This window comes from Pelophylax lessonae, assembly GCF_965119305.1.
Source record: "Pelophylax lessonae genome assembly, chromosome: 4".
Taxonomy (NCBI): domain Eukaryota; kingdom Metazoa; phylum Chordata; class Amphibia; order Anura; family Ranidae; genus Pelophylax; species Pelophylax lessonae.
Genome location: NC_138771.1, coordinates 344,898,250 through 344,922,719, shown reverse-complemented (window position 1 = coordinate 344,922,719; position 24,470 = coordinate 344,898,250). Strand labels below are relative to the sequence as shown.

Sequence of the window (24,470 nt, the reverse complement as noted above, 5' to 3'; positions counted from 1 at the left end):
CAAGCTAGGCATAAGACTTGTTAAAACAAAGCAATTTACGTAGACACACCTACAGGGGGCTGTCCCTCTGGTCCAATACCCCTGGCTAGCCTCATTCCCAATTCAGTTTGTCTTCTGCCTAGTTAGGAGTAAGATAGGCTTTCCCTGTTTTATTACTTTTATTTTCTGCAAAAGTGTTTTCTTTGCACTACTAGCTTTTTATTTGTTCTGCACTGAGTTACTCGGATCTTCGGAAGACTACAGCGTTTGCGGAGCTGGGAATCGGACTGGTCGTCCTGGTACTCCAGGACAGAGGATCTTATGGAATCCCAGCCCGCCATCGCGCGTTTAGTGGGCTATGCGTGCGCCCTGGCCTAGCAAACGACCTGCCCCTGTCCTCGGGGGCAAAAGCCTGCGAGGTGACTACCTCGCTGGGATGCCTCAACATGCGGTTTTGACCGTGCGACGCATCCTATTTCGTCTGACGGCTCCCCTGCCATCTGGGGTGGGGGGTTCCCGCGATATCGAGGCGCCCACGCCATATGGAGCGATAAGTAACTTCTGTGTGGGGCCTCTGTTTGGGGATGACAGTCTGCTGATGTCTGTCCTCTCCCCTCATGTCTGTGCCCGGGGCTCGCATCCCTCCTGGTCCCTGCGGGGGCCTCTTGGCGCATGTATCGCCGTGGGGGGGGGGTCTGTGGGGGTCCCTGTCCACTTTATCAGTGTGTTTGGGGGTGCAGACATGGCGGTGCGGACCGCTGCGGTGCAAAAGACCGCGCGTCCGCCATTTTGGGTATGGGAAGCTGCTCTGGCCTCACTGTGGGCACTTTCTGCAGCTCTCTATGTAGTGGTTTTGGCACCTTTGGGCGCCATCTTGTGTGTGGAAAGGTGTTGTTCTTTGCACATGTTCGGTGGCCATTTTCCCGGAGCCTCCCATTCAGATGCATTGGCAACCATTTTCCCTTAGACCAGTTCCTGTTCAGCCTCTAGCAGGTGACATCACTTCCTTTCCTGTATGCAGAGATCGTTTCCAGCAGTGTGGTAACTCTTCTGGGGGTTCTTTTTGCTGGTTTTGGGGAATATTCTTCTGTTCAGTGCTTTTCCCATCTCAGGGGGGTACCTTAGTGTGATCCTTATTGCGGTGGGTACGCCGCGATCGCGTCTTAAAGGGCCAGTGCCATAGTATTTTTCTTATGGAGTCCCAGGACTGCAAATTCCCCCCAGCCTTGGTGACTGATTCAGGTACTCCTGAATCTTCGCCTTCTCTTGCTGCTGCACTTGCGACTTTAGCGTCCAAGGTGGATTTATTGATGTCAGAGCGGGGTTCTAGAAAAAGAGCTAGGATTTCATTATCCTCTGTGAGTCTGATATGGTTGCCCTGGACAGTTTACCCCCGGAGGGGTCTCAGTCAATTTATGCTGATGTGGAGGTGCAGGGGGTGGAGGAGGATGATCCTTCTCCTGAAGTGGCTAAAGAACGCGCTGCTGTGTCTGCGCTTTTTGCTTCTGTTAGAGACACTACATTTAGAGGATGAGCCCAACCCACTCGCAGAACCCGAAAAGCGGCACGGGTGTTACCTTGTCCCGCTGAGTTCACGAAACGGTGAACGAACAATGGCGTAATTTAATGCGCCCTTTTGTGGTACCAAAATGGTTTCAATTCCATTGCCCTTTTGCGTCTCCTACGGATTCGCGATGGACCGTGTCCCCTACAGTGGATCACACGGTGTCCAGGTTTAACAAGGCCACTCTCATGCCCTCGGAGGATTCTCCGGTGTTCAGTGCTCAAATGCTCTCTGGAGGCGGATTACGCCCCTCCGACTGCTGTGGAGATGGTGGAGCAGATGCGTCTGGCAGGTTTTGTACCTGTGTGACGCGGCCTTGGAGGAGGCTCCTCTAGCAGCTCGGCTGTCTGGTGTCACGGTGCTGCTCCATTGTTTAATGTGGCTGAAGAGCTAGTCAGCTGACCAGACTTCCGGGAAGACGGTGTCTGACATCCCTTATGAGGGGAATCGTCTTTTTGGGGATTCCCTGGACTAGTTGGTTAAAGGGGGCACTGGAGGCAAGAGCACTCTGCTGCCCCAGAACCCCAGGGGTAAGTTTTTCCGCGGTAAGCGGGGCCCTTCCTTTAAACCAAATCGGGGGTCCTTTCGTGCCTTCAAGGCACAGGACAAGGGGAAACCCTTTTAAGGGCAAGGGTGGTCAGAGGAAGCCCTGGGCGGGCAAGCACACATCCACCCACGCTGGCCCGGCGGGTCCTTCTGCCTTCACCTGAAGGGATGCCCTCACCCATTACAGGGGTGGGGGGACGTCTGCGCGGTTCCTAGTCCCTTGGCTGCTCCGGGTTCCGGACAGGTGGGTTCAGGAAATCATTCGATCGGGATATAAGATCCAATTCCTTTCGCGGCCAGCGGACAGATTCTTTCATTCGACCCCAGATCGGTTGCACGATCTTCATCGGGCGGTTCAGGATATCCTAGCCCATGGAGTGGTTGTCCCGGTGCCTCATCGGGACAGGTTTCGGGGGTTTTACTCGAATCTGTTCACTGTGCCCAGGAAGGAGGGCGAACTATGTCCTTTTCTGGACTTGAAAGCTCTGAACCGCTTTGTGCGGCTTCAAAAGTTCCGCATGGATTCCCTCCGTTCGGTGGTGACCTCCTTAAGTCCAGGAGATTTCCTGGTTTCCGTCGACCTCAAGGATGCGTGTTTACACATCCCCATGCTCGCGGGTCATCAGAGGTTCCTCCGATTCGCAATCGTGGAGGATCACTATCAGTTGTGGCGTTACCTTTTGGTCTCACTTCGGCTCCAAGGGTGTTTACCAAGTGCTGGCTCCTGTTCTGGCCCTGTTGCGGGCGCAGGGGATTGCGGTCTTGCGATATCTGGACGATCTCCTGTTAAGATCAAGTGCCAGCCCGAGTCTCTTACGCGATCTATCAACTACCGTTCAGACGCTCCGGGAGTTCGGATGGACCATCAACATTCAGAAGTCGACCTTGTCCCCTTCTGTTTGTCTCCCTTATCTGGGAATGGTCCTGGACTCTGCGCCAAAGTTTTTCTTCCGGAGGCCATGCTCCGGACTCTACAGGACGAGGTCAGGGATTCCTTGTCGCTCAGGGCCTGCATGCGGTCCCTGGGGTTGATGGTGTCAGCCTTCGAGGCATACCCTTTGCACAGTTCCACACGCGATCTCTTCCAGCGGAGATCTTGGCCAGGTGGGACAGGCATCCTCAATCCTTGGAAAGGAGGATATCTCTGAGTCGCCAAGTCAGAGAGGATCTTCTCTGGTGGCTCCTGTCCCTGGCTCTGACGGAGGAAAAATCCTTCCGCCCTCGTTGTGGACGGTGATCACCACGGATGCCAGCCTGTCAGGCTGGGGTGGCGTTCTGGGCATTTTGTCTGCCCAGGGCACGTGGTAGGAGGAGGAATCCTCCCTGCCGATGAACATCTTGGAATTGCGAGCGATCAGATTATGCTTGCTCCGTTGGTCGGCTCATCTTCGGGGCCGCCCTGTACAGGTCCAGACGGACAACGCCACTGTGGTGGCTTACATCAATCATTAAGGGGGCACCAGGAGTGCCCGGGCGGCCCAGGAAGTGACCAAACTTCTGTCTTGGGCCGAGATGCACGTCCCAGCGATTTCGGCAGTTCACATTCCGGGTGTGGAGAATTGGCAGGCTGATTATCTGAGCCGCCAGACCCTGGACCAGGGAGAATGGTCCCTACACCCGGAGGTTTTTCAGATGCTGTGTGCGAGGTGGGGATCCCCGGATGTGGATCTGTTCGCCTCTCGGCTAACCAACAAGGTGGGAAGGTTCGTGGCAAGAATGCGTGATCCTCTGGCAGTCGCCTCGGATGCGCTGGTGGTGCCTTGGAATCGGTAATGCCTGATTTATGCCTTTCCTCCGATTCGGTTGTTGTCCAGGTTCCTTCGCAGGTTAGTCTCGGAACCGAAGTTGGTGATTCTGGTGGTCCCAGACAGGCCACGCCGGTCTTGGTACGCAGCCATGGTCCAACTGGTCGTCGAGACTCCGTGGCGGCTCCCGTTAGACGATCTGCTGTCTCAGGGGCCGTTCTTCCATCCTGCTTTACAGTCGCTGGCTTTAACGGAGTGGCTGTTGAAAGTCAGGTCTTGAGAGATCGGGGTCTCTCGTCGGCGGTCATTCCTACCCTGCTCAAGGCTAGGAAGACCTCTTCCGGTAAGATTTCTTACCGTACCTGGAAGGCTTATTTTACCTGCTGTGAATCCAGGGGCATTCATCCTTGCTCCTTTTCGGTGGCAAGGGTGTTAGCCTTTCTGCAATCGGGTGCGGACCAGCGCCTTGCGTTGACCACGATTAAGGGCCAGTTATCTGCACTGGCGTCCCTTTTTTCAGCGCCCCTTGGCGTCAAATTCTTTGTTACGCACCTTTTATTCAAGGGATGCGTCATTTGGCTCCTCCTCAGAAGAGCGCCTTTACCTCCTTGGGACTTGAACTTGGTTCTGTCTGTTTTTGCAACGTCCTCCCTTTGAAAACATCAGGAAGTTTTCTCTGCCTCTGCTGTCACGAAAGGTTGCCTTTCTAGTGGCGATCACATCTGCCCGCAGAGTGTCGGAGTTGGCGGCCCTGTCTTGCCGCTCCCCTTACCTGGTGGTTCATTGGGATAAGGTGGTCTTGCGATCTAACCTATCTTTCCTTCCTAAGGTGGTTTCTGATTTTCACCTTAAAGAGGAAGTAAACCCTCCTCTGCAAGTTGTACCTATAGGTAAGCCTATGATAATGCTTACCTAATAGGTACTGTAAATATCTCCTAAACATGTACCATTTAGGAGATATTTACCTTACATGCAGCCAGTGACGTCACTGGCGCATGTGCTCTGAAGGAACGGCCGCTGGTGCCGTTCCTTCAGAGCCCCGTGCCGTGACTGTCGGCTCCCGCGTGCGTGACGTCACCGCGGCTCCGGCCAATCAGATGGCCGGATGCCGCGATCCCGGAAGATGGGCGACTGAACATGTCGCCCGTCATAGAGGTAAGCGGGCGGCACGGTGGGGGCTCGTTCTAAGGTAAGCATTTCATAATGAGCTAGTATGCGATGCATACTAGCTCATTATGTGTTTCTCTTTCAGGTTGTAAAAAAAAAAAAAAAATCGTATGAGTTTACAACCTCTTTAACGAGAACATTGTCTTACCTTCACTGTGTGCAAATCCCACGCATCCTCAGGAGTTTGCCTTGCATTCCTTGGATGTTGTCCGGGCGATCAGGGTTTCTCTGTCGTCCACTGAATCCTTTTGGGAGTCGGATTCTCTTTTTGTCCTTCCTGAGGGACCTCGGAAGGGTACGGCTGCGTCTGCGGCAACCATGGGTCGGACAGACGATTGTACAGGCCTGTTCGCTTAAGGTACGGGTTCCGCCCTTCCCTGTCACGGCGCACTCTACCAGAGCGGTGAGGGCGTCATGGGCCTTCCGACATCGGGCTTCGGTGGGCCAGGTGTGCAAGGCTGCGACTTGGTCGTCCGTGCACACCTTCTCCAAATTTTACAAACTTGATGTTTTGGCATCAGCGGATGCCTCCTTTGGCCGCAAAAGTTCTGTGTGCAGCAGTACCTTGAGGGAGCCCTGGCTTTGCCAGTCCCTTTCTGTTGGGGTTGTTTTCCCCTTGGTTATTTGCTTTCCTGTGTTGTTGCTTCAGTTGAGCTTTTCGGTTGCCCAGAGGGTTTACTTTTCTGTTCAGATGAGGTTCCTTTCTCTGAATTGGGTGCTGCGTTGCCTTTGTGACGGTTGCGCTTCCAACCCCTCATGTCTACACTGCTTTGGGACATCCCATTGGTGAAGATTGAATGAGTGGGCGGCGACTGTCAGAGGACGTAAGAGAAAACTGAATTTTTGTAAAATCTTACCGTAAAATTCCTTTCTCTGAGTCCTCTGAAAGTCGCCGCCCCCGCCCCTCTTTTGGGGTTCATGGATTATCTACTGCTTGCTACCAAACTGAATTGGGAATGAGGCTAGCCGGGGGTATTGTACCAGAGGGATAGCCCCCTGTAGGTGTGTATGTAAATTGCTTTGTTTTTAACAAGTCTTATGCCTAGCTTGCTCCTGTGGATAAGAGGTCAATACTCATTGGTGAAGACTGTATGAGTGGGCGGCGACTGTCAGAGGACTCAGAGAAAGGGATTTTACGGTAAGATTTTACAAAAATTCAGTTTTTCCTGGTGCACAACGGGGAATTGATCAGGGTTCCCTGCCACCCTGGGGGTTGGCGACTAGGGTAGGGATGTCTTCTGGGCTCCCTGCAGGGTTGTTAGGCTGGGGGAGCGGACGATTTGGCATCCGCGGGCCAGATCCGGCCAGAACCGGCCAAAAATTTAGGCCATGGCTATATTTTTTTGTTGACAGCCATGCTGCCATTGTGTGGGTCACCTGCCCCATTTTAGAGCTGCGGGACCATCAGGGTACCTTGCCTGCGCATCGGCATCACGGCGGGTGGCCCCCCTTTAAGGGGGCTATTTCCTATTATGCAGGCAGGAATGGAGGGGTGTCGGAGGGCAACCCCCCCCCCCCCCACTTGTCCCCTTTTTGTGGGGTCCATTGGTGGGCCCTCAGTCTGTGTCCTCTTTGCGGGATCACAGTCGCCGGCCCTCTGATTATTACATCAGAGCCTGAAATTGTCTAGCTGCCGCGGACGCTAGTCACCCTACTGGGTCTGCGTCCACGCACTCTGAGTGCTCAGATAGCGAGGATGATTACTCTGCTCCTCTACTCTAGCCATGCATGAAAAGAAGCTGGTGGATGCACTTTTTGTGTCAGTGCGTGAAATTTTAAAAATGGAGGTTGTTGCTGATGCTGCGTCAGTCCTTTTCGGCACCCTGAGGCCAGCGTGTTCCCCTTTCCGCCTACTTTGACAACATGGTCACAAAACAGTGGGGTTGTCCAAAATGCAGTGGTTCCTAAGCGTTTTTGCCTTTTGGTATCCTTATGAGGATTAACTGCTTATAAGGTGGACTAACCCACCTGTTGCTGACTCGTCGGTTTCCAGGTTGAATAATGCTACCTTCATTCCGGTTGATGAGTCCCTGGCCTTTACAGATCCAGCTGATAGGAGGGCAGAGGCTCTGAGCCGCCATATGTTCGCTGTGGCTGGTTCGCCACTGACCGAGTGGGCTAAACTTTTTTTCTCTAGCGCTCATCGACAGACGTAGTCCTCGGTGATACACCACCTTCGGGTTATGTTACCTCCGCAGGAGCAGGACTAGACAGGAAATTAAAAGGCTCTGGCCACACCCTAGGGGCAGTCCCAGAGGGTATATCCTCTCTCTCTCTGCCTCAGCAAATCAGTTATTTTCTGTCTAGTTAGGAGTAAGGACCTAGATACCTTGCTGGGATCTTAGGTCCTGGCAAGAATTTTTTTCTAAAAGGATTTTTAGACAGCTTTTTTTCTCCAGTGTTCCTGTGAGATCTTCAAGCAAGAAAGCTGAACTGGGCGACGGGCTGGATGTCGAGATCCGGTGGTCACCCCAGTTCAGCCTACGAGCGCGTGCAGGCCATAGCTCCGCGCTGGGTCGGCCGCGACAAAGTCCCATTAAAAGGACTGAACCCGCGAGTTAAACGTCTCGCTGAAACGCCAAAGACCATGAGTCACGGCGTCCGTATCGGTCGACAGCCCTCCCGCTCCGGTGGAGAGGAGTACTGTCAGGAGTTGGTGCCCGCCTGGTTCCGGTATGGTGAGTAGTATGTTCCCCCTTTTTCCCTGACGGGTTTTGTGGTGAACGCGGGCCCCTCTCTGTATGGTAAGAAAGAGTTCTTTCTATCCTATAACATGTCACAAATCCTCCTACTTTGAGTGTGATTTTATGTGTGCAAAAAGCCAGGAGGCTTGGTTTGGGAGCTAACAATCTATTGTATACATGTTTTAAGGATGTAATCTGTGGCATTCTGGGAATCCTATGGGTTAAGTATAAGCTACCTACCAGTCAGAAGCCATGGACATGTAGACTGCCTTCCAAATCAGATCTCCAGCTATTAGCAGGCCTCCCGAACGGCCATGCGGTCCGCCAGGGCCGGTACCGCCAACCACGCCATATCCCCATGCAGAGAGAGTGTTGTGTGCCTGCAGCACACCGCTAGTCAGCACAGGCCGCCGCCATTTTTTTTGCTGGATCGCACGAGCCGCCATTTTGGCGTAGCCTCGTGTCTCCAGCATGGGGGCGGCCATGTTTGAGGTGATTCTACACCTCGTGGAGCTTGGGGGAGGCGCCGGAAGGCGTGCAGAGGGGCGGAGCCGCCTCCCTTCTTCCTGGGCAGCCAGCCAAAAGACTTCCTGTTTGTCTAAGACAGCGCTGTAAGCTGTTGCAGTTTAACTCTGAACATCAAGTGGTGAGCCTGGGGGTCTATCTCTCTCTCTCTCGATCGATAGGGATCCCTAGCAGGTAACACTAAGGGGTTTTTTTGTGGCACTGAGGGTCAAAAAAAAAAAAAAAAAAAAGTTTTTTCTTTACTTTTGAATTATATCATCCAGGAAGTAACTGGAGTTATTATGGACCCTGCCACACATATTCCCCCACCTGTTTCCCTCGAGGGGGCCTCGGGACCCGCCGGTGCACAGAGTATAGAGTCATTTACAGCAATTTTGGAGTCTATGGTGGCTCGGGTGGAGGCGGCCTGTCAGGGACGGGGGTCAAGGAAGCGACCCCCGCCTACCCCTATACTATCTGACACCTCTGACTCTGATTCAGAGATGGTCACTGCAGTTGCAGGTTCCTCTGCAAGGGCTGTTATCCCAGGTAAAGCCCCCTCAGACAGTGAGGAGGACGCTTCTTCTCCTGCTATAATTCAGGAAGAAGCATTGGTGGACGCACTAGTTGTGGCAGTGCAAGAAACCTTAAAACTTGAGGCTTTACCGGCAGAGGCAACTGAAACAGAAAGGCCTTTTGGGACTAATAAGCCCATCAAGACGGCGAAGGCTTTTCCTGTACCTAAATGTTTTGGTAATCAGATTAAAGGAGAATGGGAGCATTCTAAACGTACCTTTACTATTTCCAAGCGTATTGCTAGACGCTATCCGTTTGAGGAATCCATCATTAAGAAATGGACGGTACCACCAGTCGTGGATCCGCCTATTTCCAGGCTGAATTAAGCCACGGTTATTCCAGTGGAGGACACTTCGTCCTTTAAGGATCCGGTGGATCGAAAGATAGAAGCGGAGTCCCGCACTATCTTTTCTCTGATAGGGTCAGCATTTAGACCAGTAATTGTTATTGGTCTAGTTTCCCAGACACTTACGGAATGGGCGAAAATGGTACGCCAAGATCTTAGGGGAAAAGATATTCCCCAGGAGACATCTGATTTGATAGAACAGATCATACAAGGGCTACGGTTTATCTGTGACGCAGCCTTGGACACTACTCCCTTGTTAGGGCATGCATCTAAGTTAGCAGTGATCCTCAGACGTGTGCTGTGGTTAAAATGCTGGTCAGCTGACCTAGGTTCCAAAAAGACCTTGACCAATCTCCCTTTTCAGGGGAATCGTCTATTTGGAGCCAACCTAGATGAAATCATTAAGGATGCCACCGGGGGCAAGAGTACTTTTTTGCCACAGGCTGCAAAAGTTAAGGGACCTCGCAACAAGCGAGGACCTTTCTTTACCGCCCATAAAGGGCGCCCGGCTGGTACTCCCGGGAAAGGCAAGACTCCTCCAGGAGGGTTCAAGAAGGGATGGTCGGACAAGCAGAGGACCAACCCAGCCAAACCCGAAGTAAAGGAGTACACAGCCTGAAGGTGCGCCCCCACCCGATTTCAGGGTGGGGGGACGTTTTCACCGGTATTCAGGACATTAGATCGAGCATCTACCACTACTACCGGTGCGATTCTTCCCTTCCAACATTTAAGTACAGGAAGCGGTAGTTACCGTTCCCTGTATAGATCTTTTCCTTTACCTTTTCCTAAGATTAGTCCCGATACCTCACAGGAATCGGATCTGATTGACCAGATAGGCCAAGTAGCCTCTAGTCGGGTGACTTCGGTCCCTGAGGTTCAACCAGAAAAGATCACCTTTCCTGATAACTATCAGGTATCTGATAAATGTGTGGGAACAGAAAACGACCAGACTTTCTCGGATGGTCGGGGCCAGATAGCTCTAGGGACGCCTGGTTCAGATCCTATCAGCGCCAGTGGTCCTAGAAATTCTAGGCTGGCCTCTTCAAGCCGGCCTGGCCGACTTGGACATGTTAGTCGCAGACGTTCCGTGGGAACTTCGTCTCAGGGAGTGTCTGTAGTCTCTAGGACCTATTTACCTTCGTGCTTTACAGTCGCTGGTTTTAATGGCCTGGCCATTGAGACCCAAGTACTGAAGGACAGAGGTTTGTCTACTTCAGTCATTCCTACCCTTATTAAAGCAAGGAAAGCGACTTCCAGCAAAGTCTATTATCACACATGGAAGACTTACATTGCGTGGTGCGAATCTTTAGGATTTCCTCCACGTACCTATTCGGTGTCTCGAATATTGGCCTTTTTGCAACAAGGGGTTGAGCAGAAGCTAGCCTTGAGCACCATCAAGGGTCAAGTTTCAGCATTAGCAATCTTCTTTCAGAAACCTTTAGCTACCAAATCCTTGGTGCGGAATTTCATCCAGGGGGTGCGGCACCTGGCTCCTCCAGTCCGCGCGCCCTTACCGCCCTGGGATCTTAATTTGGTTTTGTCGGTTCTACAGAAACCTCCCTTTGAAAACATCAGGGAGATTCCCTTGCTTACTTTATCCCAGAAGGTGGCCTTCTTGGTGGCTATTACTTCTGCTCGCAGGGTGTCAGAACTGGCTGCATTATCATGCCAGTCCCCATACCTAGTGATTCATAGGGATAAGGTAGTACTTCATCCTAAGCCATCTTTTCTTCCTAAGGTGGTTTCAGATTTTCATCTGAATGAAGATATTGTACTACCTTCCTTGTGTCCTCAGCCCAAGCATCATCGGGAACATGCGTTGCATTCCTTGGATGTGGTTCGGGCAATCAGGGTATACCTGAAAGCTACGGAATCATTCCGTAAGACGGATTCACTTTTTGTGATCACGGATGGCCCCAGAAAGGGTTTGCCTGCATCTGCCGCGACCATTGCCAAATGGATTAGACAAACGGTGGTACAGGCTTATTCTATTAAGGGTCAGAGTCCTCCGTTCCCTGTTAGGGCGCACTCCACTCGAGCGCTCAGTACTTCCTGGGCCTTTCGCCATCAGGCGTCAGTGGTCCAGGTATGTAAGGCGGCCACTTGGTCGTCGGTACATACCTTTACTAAATTATATAAAATTGATGTGACGGCATCGGCGGATGCCTCATTTGGCCGCAAGGTTTTGCAGGCCGCAATTTGAGGAGACCGGTGGTCTACCTCGAGGGTTTTTTTCTGTTTGAAAATTGTTTTGTTGAGTCTCATCATTAAGGATGAGCATTGTAAACTTCTAGTTGGCACCGGTTGGGCCTTCTAGATTGGGATTTGATTTCCATTTTCCCACCCCTCAGTTGTGATACTGCTCTGGGACGTCCCGAAGGTGGTGTATCACCGAGGACTACGTCTGTCGATGAGCGCTAGAGAAAAATGGATTTTTGTAAAATCTTACCGTAAAATCCTTTTCTCTTAGCTCATCGACAGACGTAGTCCCCGCCCCTCTGTTTTGGAGTTGGGTTGGGTTAAATTCTCTAAGCACTGCTTTTTCACATAACTGATTTGCTGAGGCAGAGAGAGAGAGGATATACCCTCTGGGACTGCCCCTAGGGTGTGGCCAGAGCCTTTTAATTTCCTGTCTAGTCCTGCTCCTGCGGAGGTAACATAACCCGAAGGTGGTGTATCACCGAGGACTACGTCTGTCGATGAGCTAAGAGAAAAGGATTTTACGGTAAGATTTTACAAAAATCCATTTTTATGCTGGGACCTGGAGGGAAAACAGCCTCTCCCTGTCTTGCGGATCAGTTGATCCAGAGGCTACAGTTTATCTTTAGATGTGGCTCCTTTGATTTCTAGGCTGTCTGTATCAGAAGTGGTCCTTGGGCATAATATCTGGCCGAAATGCTGGTCTGCGGACCAGAATTTTAAGAAGGCCTTATCTGATATTGCCCTTGTAGGGGGGGGTTGCCTGTTTGGAGCTTCCTTGGAGATCAAAAGTCAGGGCCTCCACCGGAGGTTCCAAGAGGACCTGGTCTGGCAAGCCACGAGCGGGCTCTTCCAGACCTGTGGACAAGGCTGCCTCTGCATTCACCCGTATCTGGGTTTGGGGGAATGTCTTTGCTGGTTTCTGGATCCATGGACCTCCCTGGTACAGGAAGAGTGTGTCCACAAAGTTGCTTGGCCAGGCTACAAGATCGAGTTAAGTCTTATCATCAGAAAATGTTCTTCCTTTCCAACCTTCACTTGTCCCCAGGTCGCTTACAGGGTCTCTTTGGGGCAGTCCAAGACTTGTTACTTTAAGTGGTGATTGTACCGTTCCTGACTTTGGAACTTTTTCAGGGGTTTTTACTCAAACCTCTTTACAGTTCTCAGGTAGGCAGACAAGGTATGTCCAATTCTGGACCTCGTGGTGCTAAACTTCTTTGTGCGGGTACAGAAGTTCTGCATGAATTCCATACGTTACATGGTAGTGGCGTCCCTACATCAGGGGATTTTCCTCTCGCTTCTATCGACATCAAGGACGCCTACCTGCTCATTCTAATATGTGCTGGTCACCAGCGCTTACTCCATTTTACCGCGGCCAAGTCTTCACAAAAATGTTTGCCCCTGCTGCTGGCATTGTTTGAGTCAACGGGGGATTGTGGTACTGGGGTACCTGGGCAATCATCTTCTGCGAGCGTAGTCACCGACTGCTCTGATGGACATCTGGAGATTACTCTGCAAACTCTGAGGTGGTTCGGTTGGATTGTGAACCTTCAGAAGTCTGCTTTTTGTTCTGTCTTCAAAAACTGGACTATCTGGGTCTGAATCTGGACTTGGCCTCAGGAAGAACTCTATACAGTGCAGGAGACAATTCAGCTTCTGTTCAACAGGCGGTCATCCCTCTGGGCTTGCTTGCGGGTGCTGGGCCTGATGGTGTCCACCTTCAAGGCGGTCTGTTGCACAGTTCCACACAAGATCTCTCTGGCAGAGTCCAGACTGCCGATTAATGTACTGGAACTCCGAGCGATCAGACTTGTCTGGCTCATTCGATAATTAGTCTTCAGGGGTGTCTGGTATGAATTCAATGCCACAGATGTGGTCTATATCAATCACCAAGGAGACACAAGAAATTTCCTGGCGGCTCGGTAGGTTGCTTACATTCTAAGGTGTGCTGCCGATTCGTTCGTTCTCTCAAACCCCTGCCACAAATCCTGTGCAGGATCGAGGCAGAAAGGATTCCGGTCATTCTATTGGCTCCAGACTGGCCTCGCTGGTCTTGGTACGCTGATGTGGGACGACTGGTCGCGGATGCTTCTTGGGGACTTCCTCTCAGGGAGGATCTGCTATCCCAAGGACCAATCTTCCATCCTGCTTTACAGTCTGTGTTCGACGGCTTGGCTGTTGAACGCTAGGTGCTGAAGGATGGAGGTTTGTCTGAGTCGGTGATTCCTAAGCTGTTGAAAGCTAGGAAATCTACTTCGTAGAAGATTTACCGTTGTATGTGGAAGACGTACTTTGCGTGGTGTGAGTCTTTTGGGGTTCATCCTCGCTCCTTCTCGGTTTATCGGATCTTAACCTTCCTTCAAGGGGGGTTGAATACCAATTGCCCTTGAGTACCATCAAGAGCCAGGTATCGGCTTTGGCGTTTTTTTTTTTTTTTTTTTTTCTTTTTCTTCAACGACCTTTGGCCACACACTTCATTGCAGGCTCCGTTGCTGCCCTTGGATCTTAATTTGGTGCTTTCAGCTCTACAGAAGCCTTCCTTTTTAACATATTCCAGAGCTTTTCCTGCTTTTGCTGTCCCCGAAGGTGGCCTTTTTTTTTGGTGGCTTTCACCTCTACACACAGGGTGTTGGAACTGGCGGCATTATCCTGTCCACTTTTTTTGGTGATTCACAAGGATAAGATGGTGCTTCGCCCCTGTCCATCATTCCTTCTTAAGGTGGTCTCTGACTTTCATTTGAAGACATTGTTGCCTTCCCTGTGTCCCAGGCCTTAACATCTGAAGGAAATTGCCTTGGCTGTGGTTTGGGCTATTGGGGTGTACCTATCAGCTGCAGAGTCTTTTAGGAAGCCAGACTCTCTATTGTGCTCACAGACGGACCTCACAAAGGGTTGTCCGCTTCCTCTGCGACCATTTCCAGAGGGATCAAATAGACGATTGTTCAGGCATCAAGGGTCAGGTTTCTCCTTTCCCTGTTAAGGCACACTCTAGTAGGGCGCCTAGTGCCTCCTGGGCCTTCCGTAATCCGTTGTTGGTGACTCAGGTTTGCAAGGTGGCCACCTTGTCGTCGGTGCACACTTTTACAAAGTTTTTATAAAGTGAATGTGTTGGCATCTGCGGATGCTTCTTTTGGCTGCAAGGTTTTACAGGCTGTTGTTTACAGGACCTGGTCCTCCTTTGAGGGTGTATTGTTTTTCAGGTGAGCTCCAGTTTTTATGGTAGAACTCTGTTACTTGATTTGGCTATGGTTGGCCTTTTGGGAATTCTTTTCTGCTTTTTTCCCACCCCTCATGTTTAACACCGCTTTGGGACATCCCAATGGTTAAGAAGAAACGGGGGCTGTGTCCGTCAATAAACAAAAGAGAAAATGGAATTTTTGACTTACCGTAAAATCCATTTCTCTGATGTTCATTGACGGACGCAGCACCCGTCCCTCTGTGGAGTTGGCTTTCTTCTGACACTGCTTGTAACAAAACTGAGTGCCTATAGCTGAGAGTGGTTGTATACCCCCTGGAACTGCCTATAGGCATAGTCAAGCTTTTTCCTGCCTAGTGTCCTACTCATCCTGTAGGGGGCAGTATAACCCAATGGTTAAGCAGAATCGGGAGCTGTGTCCACCCAATGAACATCAGAGAAATGGATTTTACGGTAAGTCAAAGTTCCCATCCCTGATACGTGAAGCTGATACAAAATGGTTTTCTGCACTGCTCCTGTGTGAACCCAGACTGAAATCGCTATGACGAGCCTGGGTTTACAAAGGAGCAGTGGGGGAAACTGCATGCGATTTGTACAGGAATCACACTGCGTTCCTGTTCAAATTGCATGCGATTCTTTGCAGTATGATTTGTCTGTCTTTTCTGTCTTTTGTCTGATCATGTTAAAGCCGGAGTCCTTCCTCTTCTTGTCCAACATTGCTGATGAGTCTTTTTGTGTAGTGAGGCATGAGCACCGTTTTTTGTTTAGGAGTACTGTAACCCAGGCCAATGTGATGATGCATATTCCAAAACGCAATCCAGGCTCAGTACTCACTCTAATTGTTAGGTTTGTCTTTTGGCGATGCAGCACTCCTTGGCGGGGACACTCCAAAGGTACTACGAGGAACAAAAGGGAGGGCACAAACGCCTAGTGCATTACCTTCATCAATTAAATGTATTAAAAACTGTCAAAAACATACTCCCAAACATGGGACCATAACAAAAACCTAGAATACAAATCTCCAGTGTTCGGGATACCCCGCTCCATGGTTGGGAAGTTTTTGCAAATTGGGAGAGCTCTTAAGAAGGGAGTGCGTCTCCCAAAACGTATAAGCTTTCCAACCGTGGAGGGGGGTTATCCCCAACACTGGAGATTTGCATTCTAGATGCTTGTTATCGTCCCATGTTTGAGTATGTTTGTTTTTGACTGTTTTGAATAAATTTAACTAATATTGAAGGTAATGCACTAGGCGTTTGCGCCCTCCTTTTTTGTTCCTTGCAGTGCGATGATGCACACTGATGGGGAAACCTTACAGATAGTGGGTTGTCACCAGAAGTCATTACCCTGGATGAGGAACAGCTCTAGACTATGGAGCATCCCCCCTCCACTGTCCCCTCCATAGGGGACAGTGGAGGGGAGATGAGTATTACATGAAAGCTGTTGTGTTTGTTTGTTTTTTTTTTTTTTTTGGGGAATTATAATTTTTTTTTTTTTCTTTTTTATTAAGAATCTGGAGTTGGTCTGAAAGCATTTCATTACTTGGTATATGGTTAGCTGTGAAACCATAATGAAGGCATTAAAAACCGTTTTTTATGTGTAACTAAATAGAAGGTATTTTACTGTATAAGTGGGTGTGTGGTTTTGTTGTTAAAGGGATAATAAAGTCTTGTGTTTGTTGCTTTAAAGAAGGGGGGGGGGGGGAGTTATACTTACCTGCTCTGTAATGGCTTTGCACAGAGCAGCCCCTTTTGGGGTCCCCCTGCCAGCTCTCTTGGCCCCTCCCTCCTGCTGGGTGCCCCCACAGCAAACTGTTTGCCCTGGGGGCACCCAAGCAGGCTTGCTTTTGACCCACGCCTGTGTGTGTCCATTCACACATGGAGCAGCGACTCGACCCTGCCTCCTCTGTCTCAAAATTGGCTCACTGGCTGTGTTTAACAGCAGCAGCAGCCAGTGGCTCACGTTGCTGCCAAAAGCCAATCAGGAATGCGAGTCCCCCGACTGACAAGTCTCTCGTGGACATCGATCGAGAGGGTCAGGTAAGTATTGGGGGGGGGGGGCTGCTGAGCACAGAAGGTTTTTTTTTTTTTTTTTTTTTTTTTTTTTTTTTTTACCTTCATGCATAGAATGTATGAAGGTAAAAAAACCTTGTGCCTTTACAACCACTTTTTGAATGAGCTAAGAAACAAAAAAAGCTTGTATTCCTGATTTGTGCTATTGAAATAACAAAAATTTTCTGCTATTATGTTGCTCGGTAATTTTTATTTTATATTTTCCTTTTTTTTTTTTTTTTTTTTTTTTCTTTTTTTTTTATAAATTTCATTTTTATATTTTTTTTTCGGCTTCAATCATGCTTATAAATCAGTGGCTTATTCCAGGATTAACCTTTATCTGTTTGAGAAGCCAGTTTGTGGGAGCAGACTATATGATACTTAAAGTAGAACTATATGCAGAACTTTTTTTTTTTTTTAACTATTTTAAATACAGTAAGGGAAGGTTATAACCTGTCGTCATAATTTCTTTTTTTTTTTTTTTTCCTGTCATCTGTGACCCATTGTGGAGATTTCCCTTTACTTCCTGTCCCATAGCCAAACAGGAAGTGAGAGGGAATTCCTTTAAGTAGTATCCCCATTGGAAGATTTCCCCTCTTACTTTTCTGGGGGCAACCCAAAATGTGGGCTCTTCTGTCATTATCATTGAAAATAAAAGAACAAATAAGAGGGTAAATCCCCCTAGTAGAGGCACAGACAGCAATAAAAACTGACAAATGTTGTAATCCCTCTCCACTCTATATCTTTATTGCTACAAATAATTAAAAGCTTTTTTTTTTTTTTTTTTTTTTTTTTTTTTTCTAGAGACAAATGATTTTGTGGATAAACTCTTTGAAAGCCTGAACACAGGAAGCTACCTTCCTCCAGAAGAATCTATAAAAGATGAGGAAAGAGAGGAAGCCTCTGAGAGTCATCATTTGGCCATGCCAGGTTCTCTGCAGGTGAGGGTTTCATTATCAAAAAAATCTTATCCACTGATGGTAGAGTGGTTTTTCTGAAACTTTTTTCAGTTAAGGCATGCTTCGAAACTGCACAATCTCAAGGCATCCAATTCTAAAATGTAAAAAACAAGCTAATCGTTTTACATATTGCTGCAGCATCCACACATAGAACATCCAGCGTTAGAGGTGATTTTACAAAGCAGTATATACACTTTCACACTGGTACTGACGAGTATTCTAGTTTTTCTCTCCTTTGCTCGACTATCATGACCCCAGTGTTGACAGAGAGGGGTAGCGGAGGGACAAACAAGGATGGCGTGGAGGTGCCCAACGTCATTATTTTCAACCAATGACATCAGAGGTTGTTGGGACACAGTTTGTTGACCCACACGGTTCCCAAAGTTGTAATGCTGCACAATAAAAAAACCTGTTGCGTTTGTGTAACAAAAATGCAGATTTCATCCACCCAGTTTGGGGCAATGTTTAGACTTTTTGCCAAGGCGCTCCCGAGGACTTTAGGGTGCCATTGCACCCTGGTTGAAAAAGGTTACACTAGGGCACTTTGTGCCTCATTTCTTATAGCGTATTATTGTGTAGAAAAAAAAATAGGCCTCATTGTTCCTATATTTATGATCCATATAGGCAAATATTTGAAATTACAGGTTGGAGATAATAAAGTAATCTACATTTTATAATTCAGTAGCCTGTGTTTTTTTTTTTTTTTTTTGTTTTTTTTTTTCTCCCTGCTTATCAAACAAACACTTTGGGAACACAGGAAATCATATTACAAAAAACATTTGCAAAAGCTGCCTATCGAAAATAGGCGATAAAGTGATCCTATGCGCTTAGGAGTACAATAATCCAAAAAAACACAATGCTGCTACTTAAACAGTAATAATATAGAAAAGGAAATGGATCTAAAATATTAACCTCTAAGCAAGGTGATTATCAGATATAAATTTCAGTAGAGCAGGAATGGTGGTATCCCCTTACCACCTATAAAAATGAACCACTGGTCTCTCTGATGCACCAGACTATATGTTCAAGGGGCTGTACACTTTCTGCAGCCCAAGCAGTATGAGATGCAGTATGTGGAGATCAGCCTGTGGTTTTTCAGAGTCTCTACAATGGTGCAGGCCTTTCCATTACACATGCTATTCAGGGAAGCATCCTGGACCCCACTTGAGGCCATGTTTTTTTTTAAGTGGGAGAACAGTGATCAAGGTCGTGTTTTTTTTTTTTTTTTTTTTTCTCTTCCATGTGCCCTGTACATTGACTGGTGGTGTTCCAGTGTGAGTGAGCTCTCTGTTTTAAGAGGAAAGTTTCTCAGTCCTGACCTTCTCCATCTACTTCTGGAGTGAGTAAACCTGGTCTTGCTAAAGTTGATTCTAGACAGCCTGCATGGTGGCAAGCAAGAAACTCCCTAAGCCCTCAGAGAATTGTTTAGCATTAAGGCGCACCCCCACTTTTCCATATGGGGGCATGGTTATTAATACTTCTTGGTTCTTCGGGCATGCAGGTTTAGATAGTGCCTGTTTTTAAGCTGGCTATACACTGTTTGAATTTCAAATGTCAACCGCGTCCTCCCCTGACAAACCTCGATTTGATAAATTTACGGAACTGGGTATAAAATTGTTGGCCTAACAGTGGCTTCATCAGATGCTTGCTGTCAAATCCCAATAGTCAGGTTCTATGGAGTGAATCCTAAAACTCTTATTGGTGTGTGGCCAGCTTTGGGCACATTAGAGTTTTTGCCTCTGACACCCTTCAGCTACTCTGTCTCTACTTGCTTTTGAGCATGTAAGGTAACCTGGTACCCCTAAGTGTTGTTTTCCCCCCTTCCTAGAGGGAGGGACTCCTTGACTTATTAGGTTATCTGGGTCCAGCTACCCTTTCGTACTAACAATATGAACCCTCAGTGTAGCTCCATAACACCGGAGCATGGACGTCTGTCTGGTCTAGTGTCTTTTCCTCTCATTCCTTTTGCGGAGCGCTTAGAAAACCCTTTTAAAACAGCAGTTACTGGTGACAGCACCTCTCTAAAAGCTTAACACCTGCAAGAGCTGTCTGGACCTGCTTATCACCTGTAGGTGACATAAATTAGCCTAATTCATCACTGGAGGGGTCTACAGCATGTTTTCTCTCCTCCCTTGCTGAAGCTTCCACTTCTTCTCATTCTTCCTTAGCCCTTTCCCCTGTTGTATTGTATCTAGTCTATTTCCAGTCAAGACCAAGGTGTCTGTCTTTTGAAGGTAAAATAGTTTCTCGCATGATTGCCCAGCCTTTTAATGGGAGCCTCTATTTTCTCCCCATCTCCAGGGGCTTCTTTCATTGGAGAATTATCTCCAGGGCTGCTTTCTAGTATCTGATTTTATATGGTTTCTACTACATCAGGGCATTCTGCTCTGGTTAGATTCCCTTCCTTGGACACTGAGACACAATTTAAGTACTGCTGTCTCTTTATATTTCAGAAGGAATGAAGTCCTTCCAACATCAGAAGGTGTAGTCATGTTCAGGTTGTAGACTGCACTCAGTCTGTCTTTTTATATGCTGGCCCCTGAGGTCTCTTCCCTGGAAACCAGTTCTCAACAGACTTCTTCTGGACATAGAGGTGAGGTTCTAGCACCTAGGTGTCTTGGACTCTCCATTGCATGTAAAGGATATTGTAGGAGTCTCCCTACGCTGTCTGCAGGCAGAACAAACTAGTCTGCTGTTGCAGGTTTCCTCTTATAGGGTCAAGGAATTCCTTGAGGACTATGTGCCCATCTCCCCTGGCTGATTTACGGGCTTGTTAATGGGGCCTTTCTGGCACCTTTTGCTGTTATAAATTGACCCGGTCCAATATTCTTCACTGTCCTTATAAAGACTCCGTCCTTTTTTGCCATGGATCTTGTTGCTTCATTGGATCTGGGAAGTCTGTAGCATTCTTAACCCTGTGGCTCTTGAATTCTGTGTTATCTGTGTAAAATTTTAGATTGGCTCAACTAGGGGTGCCATTTTGTGTAACTGCACCATTGTGTAATTGCTCCATCTTACCAGTTTATGGTTAGGATTAGTAATCGACCAATATTGATTTTTTTCGTTGCCGATATCGATGTTTTGGCCAATGCATATTGGTATCGGCCGATATTTTGAACATTTAAAGTTTTGCGAAATAAACACAAATTTTGACACCAATCTGTTACTGAACATGTTAATGTTTGTTTATTAACATTTTTAACACTGCAGTCAGTGCAAATTAAACTGCTAGAAAAAAAGCTAGACATTGGATTGGAGGAGTCAGTGGACTATTGCTGCAGTAGTGCACTCCAATCACTGCAATGATTTTAAATCACCAACTGCAGTCAGTGCAAAACTGCTAGAAAAAAAGCTAGACAGTTGGGAGTCAGTGGACTATTGCAGTAGTGATTTAAAATTATTGCAGCAGTGAGTGGTGCACTACTGCAGCAGTAGTCCACTGACTCCAATCCACTGTCCAGCTTTTTTTCTAGCAGTTTTGCACTGAATGCAGCGCAGCAGTTTTGCACTGACTGACTGCAGCGCGGTCAGTCAGTGCAAAACTGCTAGAAAAAAAGCTAGACAGTGGAATTGATTGGAAACAGTGGAGTGGACACTAGTAGTAGTACTATAAAAATATAGTGATACACAGCGCAAAATAGGTGTGCTAAATAAAGTGCAAAAAAAATGTATACAAAGTGTGTATTGTGCAAAAGTGCTAAACTTATACCAACTTTGCTATTGCATCAACGCCCTGTGTGTACCATGGCTCAACTATGGACATCAACTGCTTAAATCCAGAGTCAGACACTATTGTAAATGATGGTCACTGATAACCAGCCATCTCTGTGATTACTCTGTCCAGCAGTTGGGATCTTCCATCCAATTTTACCCACCTGTTTTTTTTCTGAAACATACCTGTTATTGTTGCCTGGGATAGTGATGTTTCACCTTGTGATTCATTTTGTTTCTTTTTTCTGTGCTGCATGATGGAATTCAACATGATAAACTCTTAGATGGGCCCGAAGATTTGACGTATTTTTGTTTTTTGCACTTATTGATCCCATGCTTACATTGTTTTGTGCACGTGTTGCACGCTGCTGCTGCTGCTTTTCCTGGAGATGGAGATAACTAGTCCCAGACCACACTTTTAATTTCTCTTACGTCCTCCGACAGTCGCCGCCCATTCACACAGTCTTCACTAATGGGGTATTGCTTCCTCTCCGAAGGAGTTTCTATGCATAAGACTTGTAAAAGAACAATTCATCTACATAGTCACACCCATGGGGGCTGTCCTTCTAGTCCAATACCCCCCCTGCAATAGCCATCCCAACTCAGTTTGTCTTTTGCCTAGCTTAGGAGTGGATAGGCTTCCCTGTGCTGAGGCTACAGTCTCAGCCTTTTTTTCTTTCTTTTATGATTTCTTTTTTTCTGAAAATGTCTTTTTTCTTTACATTGCTAGTGGTTATATTTTATCAGCGCTAGTTGGTTGGATCTTCGGATGAAGACAGCGTTTGTGGGGCTGGGAATCGGACTGGCCGTCCTGGATCTCCAGGACAGAGGGTCAGATGGAATCCCAGCCTGCCATTGAGCGTTTCGCAGGCTATGTGTTCGCCCTGGCCTTGCAAACGACCCATCCCTGTCCTCAGTGATGCAGCCGTGTGAGGTGGTTACCTCACTGGACACAGCATAGGTTCGTCCGTGCACTACTAGTGTCCTGCGTTTCTGGCTGGCGGCACTCCCCTGCCATCTGAAGGTGGGCGGTTTCCCGCTTGATATGAGGCACCCTACGCCATCGGGTACAGGTAAGTACACTCTGTGTGGGGCCTCTGTCTGGGATCGGCAGTCCTGTGTGTCTGTGGTGTCCCCTGTGTCTGTGCGTTTTTTGGGCTCCCTGGTCCCGGTCCCTGCGGGGGGTTTTATTCTCACAGCAGCGCTGTGTGGGGTTTTGGGGGTCCCGCTCCTAATGTCACTTAAGAGTGCTTGGAGGTGCAGACACATGCGGCGACCGCTGAGGGGTTAAAATCCGCCGGTCCACCATTTTAAGTGTGGGCAGCATGTCTGGCTTCACTATGGGCGCTTATGCAGCATGCTATGTAGTGTTTTTTGGCGCCTTGCGGCGCTATCTTGTGTATGGCAAACAATCTTTCCGAGCACATGTCGGCGGCACTCTTGCCGTAGCCTCCCATTAGTTTCAATAGGCATCCATTTTCCCTTGGTCTGCAGCCTCAGTTCAGCCTCCGGCGGTGACATCACTTCCTTCTTTCTCACAGAGCGACCGAAGGAGCTGGTAACACACTGGTGGGGTCCTGTCCTGCTGTTCCTTTTCTTTCCTACTTGTGCAATCTTCCTGGTCAGTTTTGTCCCTGCTGGGGGTCTGTGTCTCACAGTCCTTATAGCTGTGTGCTGCGGTGGTCCGCGGCGCTCTTAAAGGGCCAGTACAAAAAACAAAAAAAAAAACTTTTTTATTTCTGCTATGGAATCCCAGGACAGCAAATTCCTGCCAGCTTTGGTGGGGGAATCAGGTTCCTCTGAATCCTCTACCGTGACTAATTTGGCTGCTGTTGTGGCAACTTTGGTGTCAAAGATGGATGTGCTGATGACTGAACGTGCTGCTAGGAAAAGGCCTAGGATTTCCTTTTCTTCTGATTATGACATGGTTGCTGTAGGTAGCGTGGCCCTTTCGGGTCTCGCTCTTCTCAGGACCCGCAAGAGTCTGAGGGGGAGGCGGAGGTTGCAGGGGTGGATGATTCCCCCCCTGGGTCGCCCGAGGAACGCGCAACTATGGATGCGCTGATTCTTGTCGTAAAGGAAACACTACATTTGGAGGATGAGCCCACTCCTCTGGGCGTTGTGTCCTCTTTTGGTACACACAGGACCCGCAAGACGGCACAGGTTTTTCCTTGCCCCGCAGAGTTTCACCATAAGATGAATGAGCTATGGCGTAATTTGAAACACACCTTCGTGGTGCCTAAGAAGTTTCAAGCCTCCTCAAGTGGATCACACGGTAGCCAGATTGAACAGGGCTACTCTGGTCCCCACCGAGGATTCTCCGGTGTTTAGGGACCCTACTGATAGGAGGCTAGAATCTCTTGCCCGACATTCCTGCATGGTGGCGGGTTCCATGCTCAAGCCTATTTACGCCTCTGTAATGGTGGCTCAGGCTGTGGCGGATTGGACCAAGGTGCTCAAACGCACCCTCGTGACTGATTCTGCCCTTCCTCCCACTACAGTGGAGATGGTGGATCAGATTGATCAAGGGGTCATGTATTTGTGCGATGCGGCCCTAAATGATTAACCGTCGACTAATCTGGTTAAACTGGTCGGCTAACCAGGAAGATGGTGGCTGATATCCCCTATGCGGGGTCTCGCCTTTTTTGGGAATCCCTGGATGAATTGGTTAAAGGAGTCACTGGGGGTAAGAGCACTTTGCTGCCCCAGAACCCTAAGGGAAAATGTTTCCGTGGTAAGCGGGGCTCCTCCTTTAAACCTAATCAGGGGTCCTTTCGTGCCTTCAAGGCGCAGAACAAGGGAAAACCCTTCAAGGGCCAAGGTGGCCAGAAAAAGCCCTGGTTCGGCAAACAAAAATCCGGCCAAGCTGGGACAGCGGCTCAGTCCGCCTCTGCCTGAAGGGGCGCCCTCACCCGTTTCAGGGGTGGGGGACGTTTGCGCGGTTTCCTCCAACCTTGGCTTCTCTGAATCACGGACAGGTGGGTTCAGGAAATCATTCGGTCAGGGTACAAGATTGAATTTCTTTCTCGGCCGGCAGACAGATTCTTTCCCTCAAATCTTCATTTGACCCCAGGGCGGTTGCAGGACCTGCATCAGGCGGTGCAGCATCTCCTCGCCCAGGGGGGTTGTCGTCCCGGTGCCTCATCGGGACAGGTTTCGGGGGTTTTATTCAAATCTGTTAACTGTGCCCAGAAAGGAGGGCAAAGTGCGTCCGATTCTGGACTTGAACGCTCTGAACCACTTCGT

General features: G+C 48.6%; 1 protein-coding gene across 1 annotated transcript in view; it reads left to right on the top strand.

Moving 5' to 3' along the window:
• Positions 1 to 24,470, top strand: part of LOC309553254 (RNA-binding protein 27-like) — a 186,821-nt gene that overhangs the window by 15,982 nt on the left and 146,369 nt on the right. Inside the window, exon 3 of the mRNA XM_082254244.1 lies at positions 17,359 to 17,495. Coding sequence (XP_082110370.1) covers positions 17,359 to 17,495 — 137 coding nt within the window. The remainder of the gene's footprint in view (positions 1 to 17,358; positions 17,496 to 24,470) is intronic.